The sequence below is a fragment of the Drosophila bipectinata genome, chromosome XL, assembly GCF_030179905.1.
Source record: "Drosophila bipectinata strain 14024-0381.07 chromosome XL, DbipHiC1v2, whole genome shotgun sequence".
NCBI lineage: Eukaryota > Metazoa > Arthropoda > Insecta > Diptera > Drosophilidae > Drosophila > Drosophila bipectinata.
The window spans coordinates 17,270,412-17,285,723 of record NC_091734.1 but is presented as its reverse complement, the minus strand read 5'-3'; the positions used below and the strand labels follow the sequence as shown (position 1 = coordinate 17,285,723).

The following is a 15,312-nucleotide window of genomic DNA, read 5'->3' as shown; positions in this document are numbered from 1 at the left end:
AGAAGAGGCGGTTCAAAAAAGCGGATTCTATTTCGCAACAAAAGATATATTTTATTTGGTTTACTTATTGATGGTTCACGATAGTTTAAGTGCAACTGCTATAAAACGTATGCAATATGCGTATGTAAGTTAATAGAAAATAATATCTCGCGCACAAATCACAATTTAAATAATGTTTTTTAATGTTTTCTTCGCTGCTTAAATTTTTAATGGAAAATAATTCAATTAATTATTTATTTATGTTAGCTCACCGAGCGTTTTCGGATAGCTTTAATTAATGTTCAGAATTCTCTTTCTTAGTAGAATATAAATTCGGTTCGATTGAATGAATGAATTTATTAAATCAGATTCAAGGCTACAGAGAGATATTACGAAAAAGCGAGACAACGCTAGCTCATGAATGCCATTACTCTTTCCACAAACTTACGTAATCAAAGGCTTTTTCTATTCTCCTAGACAAATCATGTTTGTGTCTAATTTGTGTGAGGCCCCCTTCGTCTAAAAGATGGAACGTTGTGTTACTCTAGCTCTATTTGATCTAAGGATCAATTTATATGTAGAAAGATAACTAATTTTGACAATCCAGTAAGTTTAAGAGATGTTACATAATTGTTATTAAGGTTATCTTCTTGCTTGTTTCAGTGGCTCGTTCCGCAGCACTGAAAAAAACACCATAAAAGTATATATACAAATTATTTTTTTTTCATTTTAGAATAAGTTAAATTGCCAATTTTAAGAAAAAGTTTCGGTTGTATTGCTGTTTTTTCTTTTTTTCCTTTAATAAAATGATTCAAAAATTTAACACAATTTATAATATAAAGCATTTTTTTTTGTATATTAAGCATCTGTAATATTATTTTAATCGCAGTAGATCCTGACGTTAAAATCAAATCAGTAAAGGTAGACTCTTTCCTGTTATTAAAATTATTACTCCGAAAATCAAAGATTTAATGAAAAATGAACAATAAACAAGTATATGATGTGACTGACCCTAGCGTCCATGCGCTTCGAACATCAGCTTTTATGCAAAATGGTCCGGTGAAACAAGTTCGAGGCCTTGAAGATCTCGACCGTTGGGTCCGTTCTCAAGCCTATTATGATACTATTGCATATATAAGCAACACTAGCATGGCCATACAGGGTCGGCGGCTAACCCGAGACTTTCCTATATCAGAGCAAATGCGCAAATTGTGTCAAATTTTTGATGGATTAGAGCACCTTCTTGTTGAACATTCTCCAAAGTCGGAGGATTTTGATGCTTCGATTTCAATCAGTCAAATTAAAAGTCGAGCCTACCGCGTCTGGATGCGACATATGTTTCAACATGTTTTTTTTAAGCTTGATGAAGCAATCAAAGCAAAGTGCAAGCATGTAAACGAGCTAGGACAATATCTTAGGCGCTCATTTGGAAATGCAACTAGTCTTGATTTTGGTCCTGGTAATGAGCTAATGTTTCTTTTCTTTTTAAGTGGTCTATTTCGGTCGGAAATATTATTAGCCAAAGACACAGTTGCAGCGGCCTTAATGCTCTTTGGTCGCTATATACACCTTGTCCGTCGTTTGGTTACAACGTATGCACTGCCTATAGCCAAAAACCCGAGGTGTTTCATCGATGACTATTATGTTCTGCCTTATTTATGGGGAGCTGCTCAGCTGTCATCAGAAGAATCTTTTTCTCCAATACAGTGCGAGCAGCCTAAAATTATAGAGAACTACCGTCAAGATTATATGATGATGGAACTGATTGAACACCTTCAAAAGACACGTGGCGGCCAACTCAGCCATGTTGCTTTTCAACTATGGTGCATTTTGTCAATACCCAGTTGGTCGCAGGTTTACCGAGGTCTTGAGCGTAACTATATTAGTCATGTGCTTTCTTCATTTGAGACCGTGGAAAACGCTATATTTTGCGAGCTTATGTCCTTCGAAGCATTAATATCACCAAATCCATTGGCGCGTGCGTACTTGAATCCATATTATAATACTTATCAGGAAAATAAAGAACCCACGAACCAAATTGAAAATCAAGCCATTGATTTGAAATCGATTTCGCCCGTTAGCCTATACCTTAGCATGGAGCCCGACATTTTTCTGGGCTATCAAAATGCCAAGAAGCACTATAATAAAAAATCCAGTGATAGCTTGGAAAATCGGCTTTGCATGGTGAGGCAGGTCGTGGATGAAAATGATGCAAGCTCCGCTCTATTTTTTGCGGGACAAAAAAATATCCAAAATGAATCGGTTAACTCGTCGCCTAATGACCACCCGTAAAGAAATGACATCAATTCGAAGATAATTAGTATTTATACATATATTTTTTAAATAACAATTCATGTGGGCCTTACTTCTATATATTGATAAGGATATTGATCCCAACTAAATTATGAACTTTATAAACTAGTAAGGAAAATATTAACGTAGTTATATATATGTGTGATATATAATTCTATTGTATTTAATAAGAATCATGACTTATTACAATATTAAAAAGCAAGTTTATATGCATGAACAATAAAGAATTTTTAACTTAATGCAAAATAATGATTATAATATTGTAACAAACAACTAACTTTTTTCAAATTTTAAATCCATATACAATTTTATTAATGAAAATATTATTACCTGTTTTTGATAATCCAACGATTATAAAATACATAGATGTGACATATTTATACCCTTGCAAAGGGTATTATATTTTGGTCAAAAGTGTACAGCGCAGTGAAGAAGACATCTCCGACCCCAAAAATGATACAGTTGATAACGGCATGTCCGTCTTTCTGTCTGTATGTCTGTTTCTGCGCGACTAGTCTCTCAGTTTAAAAGCTATCAACCTGCAACCTAGCACACTCCCTTCTTTCTTTTGCACGCAGTATAAGAGTCGGAATGAACGCGATCGGCCGACTATTTCCTATAGCTCCCATTTAACCGATTTAAACTCGTTTTAAACTCGGTACACGTAGAGTACAAGGGTATGTTGTAGTCGTGTGAATGTGTGTAACATAGAGATAATCATCATAATCATCTAGGACCCCATAAAGAACAGATATTCTTTATCAGTATCAAGATTTGAGTCGATATAGCCATGTCCGTCTGTCCGAATGAACGCGTGGATCTCAGAGACTTTAAGAGATAGAGCTATAGGATTTGGCATGGAGAATCCTACAATGCTCACACAGTTCAAGTTTGTTTCAAAAATTTTTCACGCCCCCTCCCACCTTCACTGCGAAACTCTGTAGCACAAGGACAGAAAGACTTTTGATGCCAAATTATTTTTATAGTTAATATACCTGAAAATCTGAAAAACAAATTTCATCGAAATCGGCCGATTTTCAGAGAAGAAATACCCATATATATACAATTTCCCATACAAACGGGCTATAGTTTTGAACGCGTGGATTTCAAAGACTATAAGACAGGGGTGCCCAGCCCCATTGCTCTCGGTGCTTTTTTGTTGTTGAAATTGCTCTTTCATATGGGAAATGAAATTTCATATACGTGTTACTCACAGTATAGGCAACGGGCAATTACAAAACAATTTTTCGTGTTTTCCCTGTTCTCCTCATTCGTCTTAATTAGAACTTTTTCCCTGTTTCGTGTTTTCCCTGTTCTCCTCATTCGTTCTAATTCGAATACATTTTGTTGTTGGAGTGCCGAAAACTTTGTACTGCAAGACATTCATTCTTGTTTTTCTTTCTGCCAAAATGGTCGACTTGAAGTGATACATTTCTTCTTCGCAGAAAGTTTTTTTTAAGTGTCTGGGATCGATTGTGGATAGTTTAGTACTTAGAATTTAATATTGAAATTTGATATTTTGCCCTCATGAAGAGATTGGGCACGCTAGATAAATAACTATGGCGTGCTCGTGGTGAGTTTGTCGTCGAAAGCCATGGAGTGTGGGAGGTTATACTGCGGTAAGATATTTTTATTAGGATCATCCTTTTTTTTTTATAACTTGTACTTCCACCAGAATAAAACATACATACATGCATATACACGCATATACACTTTTGGCTTGTGTACTAAAGGCGGGTAGCCCCATCGCCGCCGTATGTTTAAGGCAACTCCCACCCGAGTGACGACAGATTTTGCGCTACCGGCACTACGGTTCCAGCACATGGTTTTGGGCTACACAATGAAGTGGTCGGCGAAACGTCGGTACGAGCGCCTTCTTCTAGAGACGGTGCTTGGGCGACGAGTATTGGAGGAAATACAAACTGGGCGCCACGAAAGCTTCCTGAGCTGCCTACGTAAGGGGGGAAGCAAGAGGATTGGTCCATCTTCTATTGCGCGTTTACGGAAACGACGCAAGCGTATGGTTGTACGGAACTGGAGAAAAACCAAAGGCTACTGAAGGCGTTAAAGGATGACGCGCGTGAGACGGTGAAATCGTTGTTGATTTACCCCAGCAATGCGAATTCAGTGATGGAGGAACTGCGTTTCAGATATGGCCGACCGGAGCAACTAATACGCAGCCAGCTAAACAGCATTCGAGATGTGCTCGCAATTACGGAAACCAATCTAGGAAAGCTCGTCGCATTCGCCACACATGTGAGTAACCTCAAGGTCTTCTTGCAGTCAGCGAAGGCAGAGCAGCATCTGGGTAACCCTACCCTGATGGAAGAGCTTGTGGCCAAGCTTCCGATAAGTAAACGAGTGGAGTAGCAAGGCACGCTGCAACTATTCAGCCCTTTCCGACTATTGTGGACTTTAGTTCGTGGTTGACGGAACTAGCGAATGTGGTCTGCATGGTGGCGGACATTGATGGAAAGGAGCCAAGGCGTCGATTGCTTTATGCCAGCATCGACCATGAGCAGGACGAGCAACAGAAGAGCTTCCTCAGGAATATTCCAATATGTGGAGGTCTTGGACAACATGCAGTTTGGGACTGCCAACGATTTATTGGAGCCACGACTACTGAGAGGGTGAGGCTCGCAAAAAGATATCGCTTATGTTTTATGTGCTTGGAGAAGCTACAACCGGGCCCGACAGGTAGTCGTACCGAGGGAAGCCGTCCGATTAAATGAAGGAGCAGCGTCATCCCTGGATGCTCCTGCGACGTCGGAAGAGAATTTGAGCTGTGTCGCCGAGAACGACTACTGTTCCGCGTATTGCCGGTGACGCTATACGGAGGTGGGAAGCAGGTGGATACGTACGCTCTCCTGGATGAAGGTTCTTCGGTGACGATAGTCGATAACGAGCTGGTTGCAGAGCTAGGCATGCAAGGAGTACTTCGTCAGCTGAATATTCAATGGTTCGGAGGCATGACCACAAGAGAGCCTACTAACGTGGTACGTCTGCAGATTACGTACGCCAATCCGAAATTGAGTTTGCCGATGCAGAGCCTGCACATAAGAGATGTTAGGAGCGTGAACAAGGACGCTGGATTACCGATGAAGCCCTACGAAAATGCAGTGCCGAAACTGCTTATTGGATTGTGGACCATGGGCATTTAGGATTGCCATGGAAAACGAGACGGTTTGCCAGAGAGGGACCGTACGCGGCCGCAACCGCATTAGGATGGGTCGTTTTTGGGCCTGTAGAAGGACGACGAGACACGCCATCTCCGAAGCCTTGCCTGCTAGCCACGTCGATGGATGATAATGTGAAACGGATCGTCGAGGACTACTTCGAGATCGAGAACTTCGGTGTGAAGGCAGCACCAGCGGCAGCAGCCAGCGGCGACGTGGGGGCTCAGAAGATCTTGGAGGACACTACGGTGCGAGTTGGCTGCCGATACCAGACGGCGGGATTATTGTGAAAAACGGATAACAATGTGCTGCCACGTAATTATGATATGGCGTACAATAGGTTGATCAATATCGAGAAGAAAATAAAGTGAGACTGGCAGTTCGCAATTCGGAACATTCACGGATTATGAAGGATTATGTCGTCAAGGGGTACGCTCGGCGTCTGAAACGACAGGAGAAGCTATGGGAAGCGATAGGACATGGTACTTCCCACATTTTGGAGTGGAGAATCCCAACAAGCCAGGGAAGATACGATTGGTATTCGATGCAGCGGCACGAGTTGGAGAAGTATCGCTGAATTCTGCACTGAGCAAGGGGCCGCAACACCATAAGGCCTTGGCATCTATCCTCTTCCATTTTAGGGAAGGTACAGTCGGAGTCTGCAGTGACATTAAGGAGATGTTTCACCAGGCGCTGATCCGACCCTTAGATAGATGTGCGCAACGATTTCTGTGGAGAGATGGGGATGACCATCGGGACCCCGACGTTTATGAGATGTGCGTGATGACGTTTGGAGCTGCATGTTCACCGAGTGCGGGGCATCAAGTGAGGACAGTGAATTCCAAGCGATTCCTGGATTCGGATCCCAGAGCAGTCAAGGCCATCGTGGACTACCACTACGTGGATGACTACGTGGACAGCTTTGCCACAGAGAACGAAGCTATCGAAGTATCTACTAGAGTGAAGGAGATTCATGCAGAAGGCGGTTTTGAGCTTTGCAAGTTTTCGTCCAGTTCGCCTACAGTAGAGAGAATGCTCGGACCCAGTGATCACGCCCAGAGTATTGGATGGGGTGAGGCCGAGCAAAAGATTTTGAGAATGCGGTGGCAGCCAGACACGGACGACTTCAGGATTCGAGTGAAGAACCACAATGTTGCCACATCGTGTCCGATGGGAAGAGAATTGCCACAAAAAGGGAATTCTTGAGTATGGTCATGGCAACGTTTGACCCCTTGGGATTTCTATGTTGCCTGATGGTAACAGCAAAGTTATTGTTGCGAGAGGTCTGAAGAAGGAGGATCCCATGGATCCATGGGACGAGACACTACCGGCTGAGATGTACAACGCCTTTATGGATTGGCGTAAGGATATGAATAAAGTGGAAAATTTTCGGAGCCCACATCACTATGCACGTGTTTGTGGATGCGAGTCAGTCGGCATTCGCGGCAGTGGTCTACTGGAGGATCACGTATGAGGACGGCGACGTGCAAGTGAGGTTCGTGTGCGCAAAGACGAAGTGTGCACCTATGCGAACGATGACGATTTCACGGTTGGAGCTGCAGGCAGCAGTTCTAGGAACGAGATTGATGGACACAGTCAGGCAGGACCATAGTGTGCCCATTGCAAAGATTGTGCTATGGACGGACTCAAAGACAGTGCTGCGTTGGATTGGCAGCACGCACAGGCCCTACAAGCAGTTCGTAGGGAACAGAGTAGCAGAGATTCTGGAGTCAACGAAGGTGGCCCAATGAAGATGGCTACCGTCCGCCGACAACGTGGCGGATGATGCGACTCGGGCGCAACGCAGCGTAGACCTGAGCGAGGAATCACGCTGGTTAAAAAGACCGGAATTCCTGAGGAGATCAGCGGGCAGCTGGCCGGCAACTGCACCTGCCGGCGAAGCGGATGCAGAAGATGAAGAGGAGATGCCGAGTGAGTTTGTGCTCGTTGGCACGAGTGACACGTTTATATCGTTAAAGAGATTCTCAAGCTACAGGCGATTGTTGAGGACTACGGCCTGGGTCCTAAGGTTCACACGTCGATGCCGGGGACAACGAGATGAGCTTGAGAACTACGGCCTCACTGTAGCTGAGAGTGAAGCAGCTGAGGACTTGTTAGTCCGCGTAGCACAACGTGAGGCGTTCCCCGACGAGATGCAGGCCGTGGAGAATGGCCTGGATGTCGCTAAAGGAAGCGACATATGTGGACTGGCGCCATACCTAGATGGTAATGGAGTCAGTATGGCAGAATGGATTCGGCGCTATGTATACCGTACAGCGCAAGGAGGCCAGTGATCCTCTCCCACCGGCACGATCTCACGGAGATGATTGTGCGCGATGCCCATGTGAGAATGAAGCATCAAAACGTGGATGCTACGATGACGGTAATCCGGACCAGGTTCTGAATTACGAGGTTGCGGAGAGTGCTTCGCAGTATGATCTCGGGATGCAGCGAGTGTAAGTTGCGCAGAGCACGGCCGATGCCGCCGATTATGGGACCCCTGCCAGAGAAACTGTGGGTGGCCTTGTTTACGTGCCTGACGATCAGGGCGATTCATTTGGAACTGGCACATGACCTGTCCACGGAATTTCATCTGCCGTCATGGGCCTGTAAATAGACTGCGCAGCGACAACGGCAAGAGATTCGTTGGAGCGGACAGGGAGGCCAAGAGATTTGCGGAGATCTTCGAACCCCAGAGGATCCAGTCGGAACTGTCAAGTAAGGGCATTGAATGGATCTTTAGTTGCTCAGCGAACCCGTCAGAGGGTGGAGTCTGGGAGCGAATGGTGTGGTGCGTGAAGAGGGTGCTGCGTCACACAGTGAAGAAAATGGCGCCGGAGGAGCACGTACTGGAGAGTTTCCTGATAGAGGCGGAGAATATTGTTAATTCTCGTCCGCTCACCCATTTGCCAGTGAGTGCGGACCAGGAAGCCCCTCTTACGCCAAACGATCTACTCAAGGGAGAAGCTTTCCCACCGGATACCTCCGGCCTGGATGGAGGCCTCATTAAGGAAGGAGCTACGCGGAAGCAGTGGCGCGTGGCAAGAATGTTGAGGAACCGTTTCTGGAAAAGGTGGGTCTTGGAGTACCTACCCACGCTGACACGGAGAGAGAAGTGGTGCCGCAGAGAGAAGCCGATTCAACGAGGTGACATCGTCTTCGTTTGCGATCCAGCCGTTCCCCGTCGAGACTGCCGGAAAGGCGTCGTGGAGGAGGCCTTTGCTGGAACGGATGGTGAGGTCAGACGAGCCCGCGTTGGAATCATGGATGGAGATCGGACTCGCTGGATAATGCGCCCCGCTTCAAAGTTGAAGGCTTTGGACTTGAGTGAAGGGGTTCTTCACTGAGGTGGGGATGTCGCGGATCGATTATCGATAGCTTAATATTTAGTATTTAATATTAAAATTGTTATTATGCCCTCATGAAGGGATTGAGCACACTAGATAGATAACTATGGCGTGCTCGTGGTGAGTTTGTCGTCGAAAGCCATGGAGTGTGGGAGGTTATACTGCGGTAAGATATTTTTATTAGGATCATCCTTTTTTTTTTATAACTTGTACTTCCACCAGAATAAAACATACATACATGCGTATACACGCATATACACTTTTGGCTTGTGTACTAAAGGCGGGTAGCCCCATCGCCGCCGTATGTTAAAGGCAACTCCCACCCGAGTGACGCCATTAAGTAGGAAGCTCTGAATTATTTTTCATAGTATAATGAAAAACCTTATTATTATATTATATAATAATAAGGTTTAAGGTGTTGTGTTTTGAAGGTGTTGTAAAAAATAGAGATCCTTTTCTAAATTTCTATAACAAAATTTATACTTTATAAAATTGATTTTTTTAAGCCCCTTGTGAATGTTACAATAATTTTTTTTTTCAGTGCACCCACGTGAATGGGAAAAAAAATTCTCGCACCAAAGTATTGGTGATTTTTTTGCAGTTGTATGGAAGTTTGCTTTCCCGTGTGCAGAGCTTGGGCACCCCTGAGAGATAGAACTATCAGATTTGGAATCGTTTATTATCCGCGAAGATCAAATTAGCGTCAAAATTTTGCCACGGCCACTTCCGTTAAACTGTTCCAATGGCTAATCTAGACCTTCAAATAAAAAAGCAGCTAAATCGGATAATTTTAGAGGAGTTATAGACTTTTTAATCTGATTCCCTACTAAATCGGTAGTATGGCCGTAGGTTGGTTGTTGTTGTCTTGCCGAAGCGCAAAAGTATGCAACAAAAATTTGTTGCTGAGAAACTATACCTTTAAAGTTTAAACTAGGTAACTTAAATTGTGGGTGAAAAAGATGAGTACCGGGTATAATCACTAACCATACAGCATATAGACAACCCATTTCATACAACGAAAATGGACGCGAAAATTTCTTGCGACAGGCCCCAGCAGGCCCCAGAGCGGATTTCTTACGCTCTTTTACGCTCATCGTTCGTTCATCTTACGCTCATTCTCGCATTAAATGTTTTCTGTTTCTCAGTCTCTAAACGGAGCGCGATGAAGAAGGTTGGCCTGCGCTTCGGTTGATCTTTGTGTGTATGCGTGTCACACATTCACATACACGGGTGTATGTGTGCGTGCGATTTCGTTTCGAAGCCAGCGCACAAAATTTTGATTTTTCTTACTTTTCAGGCTTGCTACCCTAACCAAATTCGGGTATTCGTTATTTGATGAAATGACGAAAGAAATTATATTATTTTTTATATTATATTTTTTATTATTTCAGCATACATTTTTAATTTATTTAGGAATAAGATTGAGTGTTAGTAGTAAATGATTACTGTATATATATTTTTACGAATCATTAAAAATGAATATGAGAAAATGAGAAATGAGAAAATTTCAGAGTATATTTCAGTCGGAGTCACTTAAAACGCCGATTGCTTTTAAGTTTTTGTTGTTCTGCAAGAGGCTTGTGCATGCCTACTCTAACGATGGAATGATTTTTAGGGGAGGGTGAAGACACGAAAACAGCTGATGGAATTGTTTACCTTTTTTGTTTACAATTTTTCAGGCACTTGTTATTAATTTGGGTTATTGTGAGATTTAATTAAATTATTGTCGTCAATTTAATAATTTCCTTATATATTTTGGAACTTTAAAAAAGTCGCCGCTCGAATTTTTTACAGATATACATATATTTGTATATATATACATACATATTTACATTGGTTTTCTGATACCTCTTGCAGAACAAGAAAAACTTAAAGGATATAGGCGTTTTGAGTAACTCCGACTGAAATATACTCTGAAATTTTCTCATTTCTCATTTTCTCATATTCATTTTTAATGATTCGTAAAAATATATATACAGTAATCATTTACTACTAACACTCAATCTTATTCCTAAATAAATTAAAAATGTATGCTGAAATAATAAAAAATATAATATAAAAAATAATATAATTTCTTTCGTCATTTCATCAAATAACGAATACCCGAATTTGGTTAGGGTAGCAAGCCTGAAAAGTAAGAAAAATCAAAATTTTGTGCGCTGGCTTCGAAACGAAATCGCACGCACACATACACCCGTGTATGTGAATGTGTGACACGCATACACACAAAGATCAACCGAAGCGCAGGCCAACCTTCTTCATCGCGCTCCGTTTAGAGACTGAGAAACAGAAAACATTTAATGCGAGAATGAGCGTAAGATGAACGAACGATGAGCGTAAAAGAGCGTAAGAAATCCGCTCTGGGGCCTGCTGGGGCCTGTCGCAAGAAATTTTCGCGTCCATTTTCGTTGTATGAAATGGGTTGTCTATATGCTGTATGGTTAGTGGTATAATATAGTTGGGAAACTCAACTATAGCCGTCCATTCTTGTTAGAGTTGGAAACTTACGATTTTCTATGGATTTTATTTTTGGCCGATCAATTTGATCGGCCGACCGATCAGAAATGTACTAATATTCGTGTTTTTGAAGGTTTTATCTTTCTACAGGTTATAATTTTTACCAATTAATTCGTTCTACCAAATTTCAGAAAGATCGGCCTTCTTTATCCTATAGCTGCCATATAATTGAACTATCAAAAATGGTATTTAGTAAAAATACCAACTTAAACCTAAAAACTAAAAATGTTGAATAAGACAAAAAATCCATCGGTCAATATATAAATTATCAAAACCCACTACAAAACACCTAAATAAATTTTCTAAAAATGTTTAAGCGATTAATGTATTATTATAAAGTACTATTGAATGAATTTAGTATTTAAGTGAACCGTCAAATCGGTCAAATCAATATGAATGAAAAATTCTTTGAATGTATATTTTGGGGAAAATTATATTATATGTACATACATATATGTCTCGGAACATACTGCTAGCACCCACAGCTAAAAAAAAAACAATTGGACTTATTTTGGACAGGATGTTGGAATGCCCGTTGCCGAACGTGAAGAGCTTGACTTCGTGTTCTTTTTATTAGAACATTTTTCCAAGACTTTTATCTTTGAAATTATTTTCGTTTTCCTGTTGTTCCCAAACTTTAAGCACTTTTACAGTTGGCTTTATAGCGATGGGAGACTCATATTTTTCTTTCATTTGTAGTTACTGTAGAAGATCAACCAATAATATTTTTCACTTCAGCTTACGTTCTCCCTTTCTGTAAAAACTTTGAAATCACATTTCGCCTCTCGTCAGGACAGTTTTTGTACGCTCTATCACTTACAATACAACATAAAGACTACTCATTTCATACAACAAAAATAAACGCAAACACCTCTTGCATCAGGGAGCATCTTACTCTTTTTCTTACGCTCATCTAACGTGTTAGGGTTTTACCTGGAGTTATACATACATATAATCAAATCCAGATCGAACGACCGAAAAAAACACGCAGGTTTTTGACTTTGTATTTTGTCTGTCTTTGTATTATTTCACATATACTTATAGACTTATTATTTGGTGTAACCATTCTTATTTTATAATCAATCTTTTTGGAACTTAGTTGTTACGTATTTTTGAACACTGTCTTTTTCAGTTGTAATCTTTTTAAATTCAAATAATAAGAAATAGTAATATTAATATATTTATATATAATAAATATATATATGTGAGGAGAATTTTTAACTCCACTCAGTTTTATTAGAGATAGTTATGTGTATTAAATGTTACAGGTTCTGATATCTTATATTTTAAAATTAGAATAATTTCTGCTGCTGCTTTCCGTCGTTTTCTCTGCTGTTGCTGCTTCCTCGATGCTGCCCTCTCGACCCCTTTTCCTCTAAGTTGCCATACTGCTGATCTTCATACTGCTGCCATACTGCTGATTTCTAACACTGCTGCCATACTGCTGATTTTCACAATGCTTCCATACTGCTGATTTTCATATTGTTATACTGCTACTGTTACATCTTCCACTCTCTTACATATATAATATATTTAATGAGAAATGCTTATATTCTCATTAAATGTTTTATGTTTTTTAGTCTCTGAAAGAAGCACCCATAAAGAAGGGTATACTGCGCTTCGATTGATCTTTATATGTCACGTGCCACAGATTCACATACACGGGGGCATGTGTGCAAGTGATTTCGTTTCGAAGCTAGCACAAAATTTTAGATTTTCGTAACTTTTTAGGCCTTAGAAAATTGGGGTATGGTTGGTGGTGAGTGGTTATACAAACCGTGTCACTGTCACTTTTTTTAGGTGATAGCCCGGCAACTTAGTTTTTAAATTTAGCCCAGGGACGCAAAAATGGTTGACGAGTGCACAGGTAACATTTACAAAAAAAGAAAATAAATTTGAGGTGGGTGCTATATAAAATGTTGTGACGTTATAGTTCGCCTTTACTAAGATTAAGCCTAACTTATATATTTCTGAAAGGCGTGGGCTACTCGCACAAGAGCGAATATGAGATTTCGCTTCCGCTCCGCTCTAAGTTACCTTATACTAGATTTCAATAACTAACAAATTCAAATTAAAACCAATTAAAAATTCGAATTAACCGACAATAATAAACTAAATTTAGTAATACGGCATATCCGCCTACAACTTCGATAAAAATATTTGGTATTATGACAAAAAAGACAATGAATGCCAGAATAAGTTGTCATAGGATAACTCCGTGGTTTGATTATTTTAAGGTTTTTATTTAGAAGGAGCAGCTGAAGTGCCGCTCTAACGATCAAAATGTCTCTGTTCTTTTACAATATTTTTTAAGTCTAAGTAAGGCTAAGTCTCGTAGCTGCGCTGATCGCAGGCGGCGGCAGAGAGACGGCTTTGTACTTATGTATAAAGGAATATAATAATATACGTTTTTTCGCACTCTCAAGTGGTGGCGCGAGGGGTATGCATATGCTGACCGTTTGTTACGATTATGCCGACACTAGCACTTTCTGTGTGCGGGCTATGCCATAACGATCGGTTCATATTTCGGCCACTAAGGGTTTATGACCGGGACTTTGGATTATGTAAACACTGCAACAAAGTGTTACAGTGCGCACCCTTTAAGTACTCTCGGTAGAATGGGTATTCAATATATGTGCATACTACATCTCCCTCCTTTTGAAAAATAACGTAATATAATGAAGTTATTTTTATAATAAAAACTTCTAATTAATACATCATTTTTTTATTATTATTTTTTGTTGTTGTTTTATGTTATTAGAATCAAAGAAAATGAAATTATTATATCCTATAGCTGCCATATAACTGAACGATCGGAAATGACCCAACTTTCGTGTTTTTGAAGATAGAAAGCTGGAACTTGGTACAGATTATATTCTTGGTCAGTTGATCCGACCTACAAAATAACGATCGGCCGACTATATCTTATAGCTGCAATATAACTGAACGATCGGAAATGGTTTTTGGTAGAAATACCAACTTTGGTATGTTTGAAGATAGAAGTTTGGGACTATTTTTAGATTTTGTATTGTAATAATTTGGATTATATATTCATATTCCCATAAGGATCGGCCAACTATATCCGATGTTTGCGATATATATATATATATTAACTGCAAGGGTATATAAACTTCGGCTCCTCCCGAAGTTAGATTTCCTTTCTTGTTTAATAAAACTTTGTCACCTACTGATATATCTATATCCCTTACTTTATAATTGTATAGTAGTTTACTTCTATTCTTGTTTGCTTCTAACATAACTCTAGCTCTTTTATAGGCTACTTTTAATCTATACTTACTCTCCTTAGCATAGTCATCTATATTATATAGTGCTTCTACACTATCTATGCTATTAAAATGTTATGGCAAATTACTTGTTTTACCGAATACTAGCTCATATGGACAATATGTATGTGCCATAGAGGGGGTCGTGTTGAAACAGAAGACAAAAAATTGAAACCAATCAGTTTTATGGACATGGACATACACATACATATGGACAATAAGTATGTGCCATAGAGGGGGTAGTGTTGAAACAAAAGACAAAATAGTGAAACCATACGTCACAATCAGTTTTATCAACCGATATGTAAAATCGTTTGTATGATCGTATTTCCGAGCGGAATTTTTTCTCTACTTTGATATCTAGTAGTGACTTTTAATATATTTCTAGTTATATTTTGTAGATCTTTGATGGTTATCCTTGATAACGCATTATGGTTTTGAGTTAAAACCGCTCCACATGCTGGCTTACTTGCATCTGTTATTATACAGAATTCTTTAGTGAAATCTGGATATTGTAGCAAGGTAGGTTCCATAGGTTTTGTTTTTAATTATTGGAATGCATTTTCACACTCATCCGTCCATTTAAAAGGAACATCCTTTTTTTATAATCTTGTAATGTGCCGTGAATAATCGGCGAAATTTTTTATAAAACGTCTATAATAGTTACAGAATGCTACGAAACGCCTAGCACTGTCC

General features: G+C 40.3%; 2 protein-coding genes across 2 annotated transcripts; both read left to right on the top strand.

The window, feature by feature from the left end:
* Positions 1–879: 879 nt before the first annotated feature.
* On the top strand, positions 880–2,529 carry LOC108130917 (serine/threonine-protein phosphatase 2A activator). Its single transcript, XM_017249600.3, has one exon. It carries the CDS (start codon positions 958–960, stop codon positions 2,269–2,271), a length of 1,314 nt encoding a protein of 437 aa, XP_017105089.2. The 5' UTR covers positions 880–957; the 3' UTR covers positions 2,272–2,529.
* Positions 2,530–6,874: 4,345 nt separating this feature from the next.
* On the top strand, positions 6,875–8,815 carry LOC138926514 (uncharacterized). Its single transcript, XM_070280929.1, has 4 exons — positions 6,875–7,164; positions 7,222–7,702; positions 7,746–7,924; positions 8,086–8,815. The coding sequence occupies exons 1-4, from the start codon at positions 6,875–6,877 to the stop codon at positions 8,813–8,815; spliced, it is 1,680 nt and encodes a 559-aa protein (XP_070137030.1).
* Positions 8,816–15,312: the final 6,497 nt, after the last annotated feature.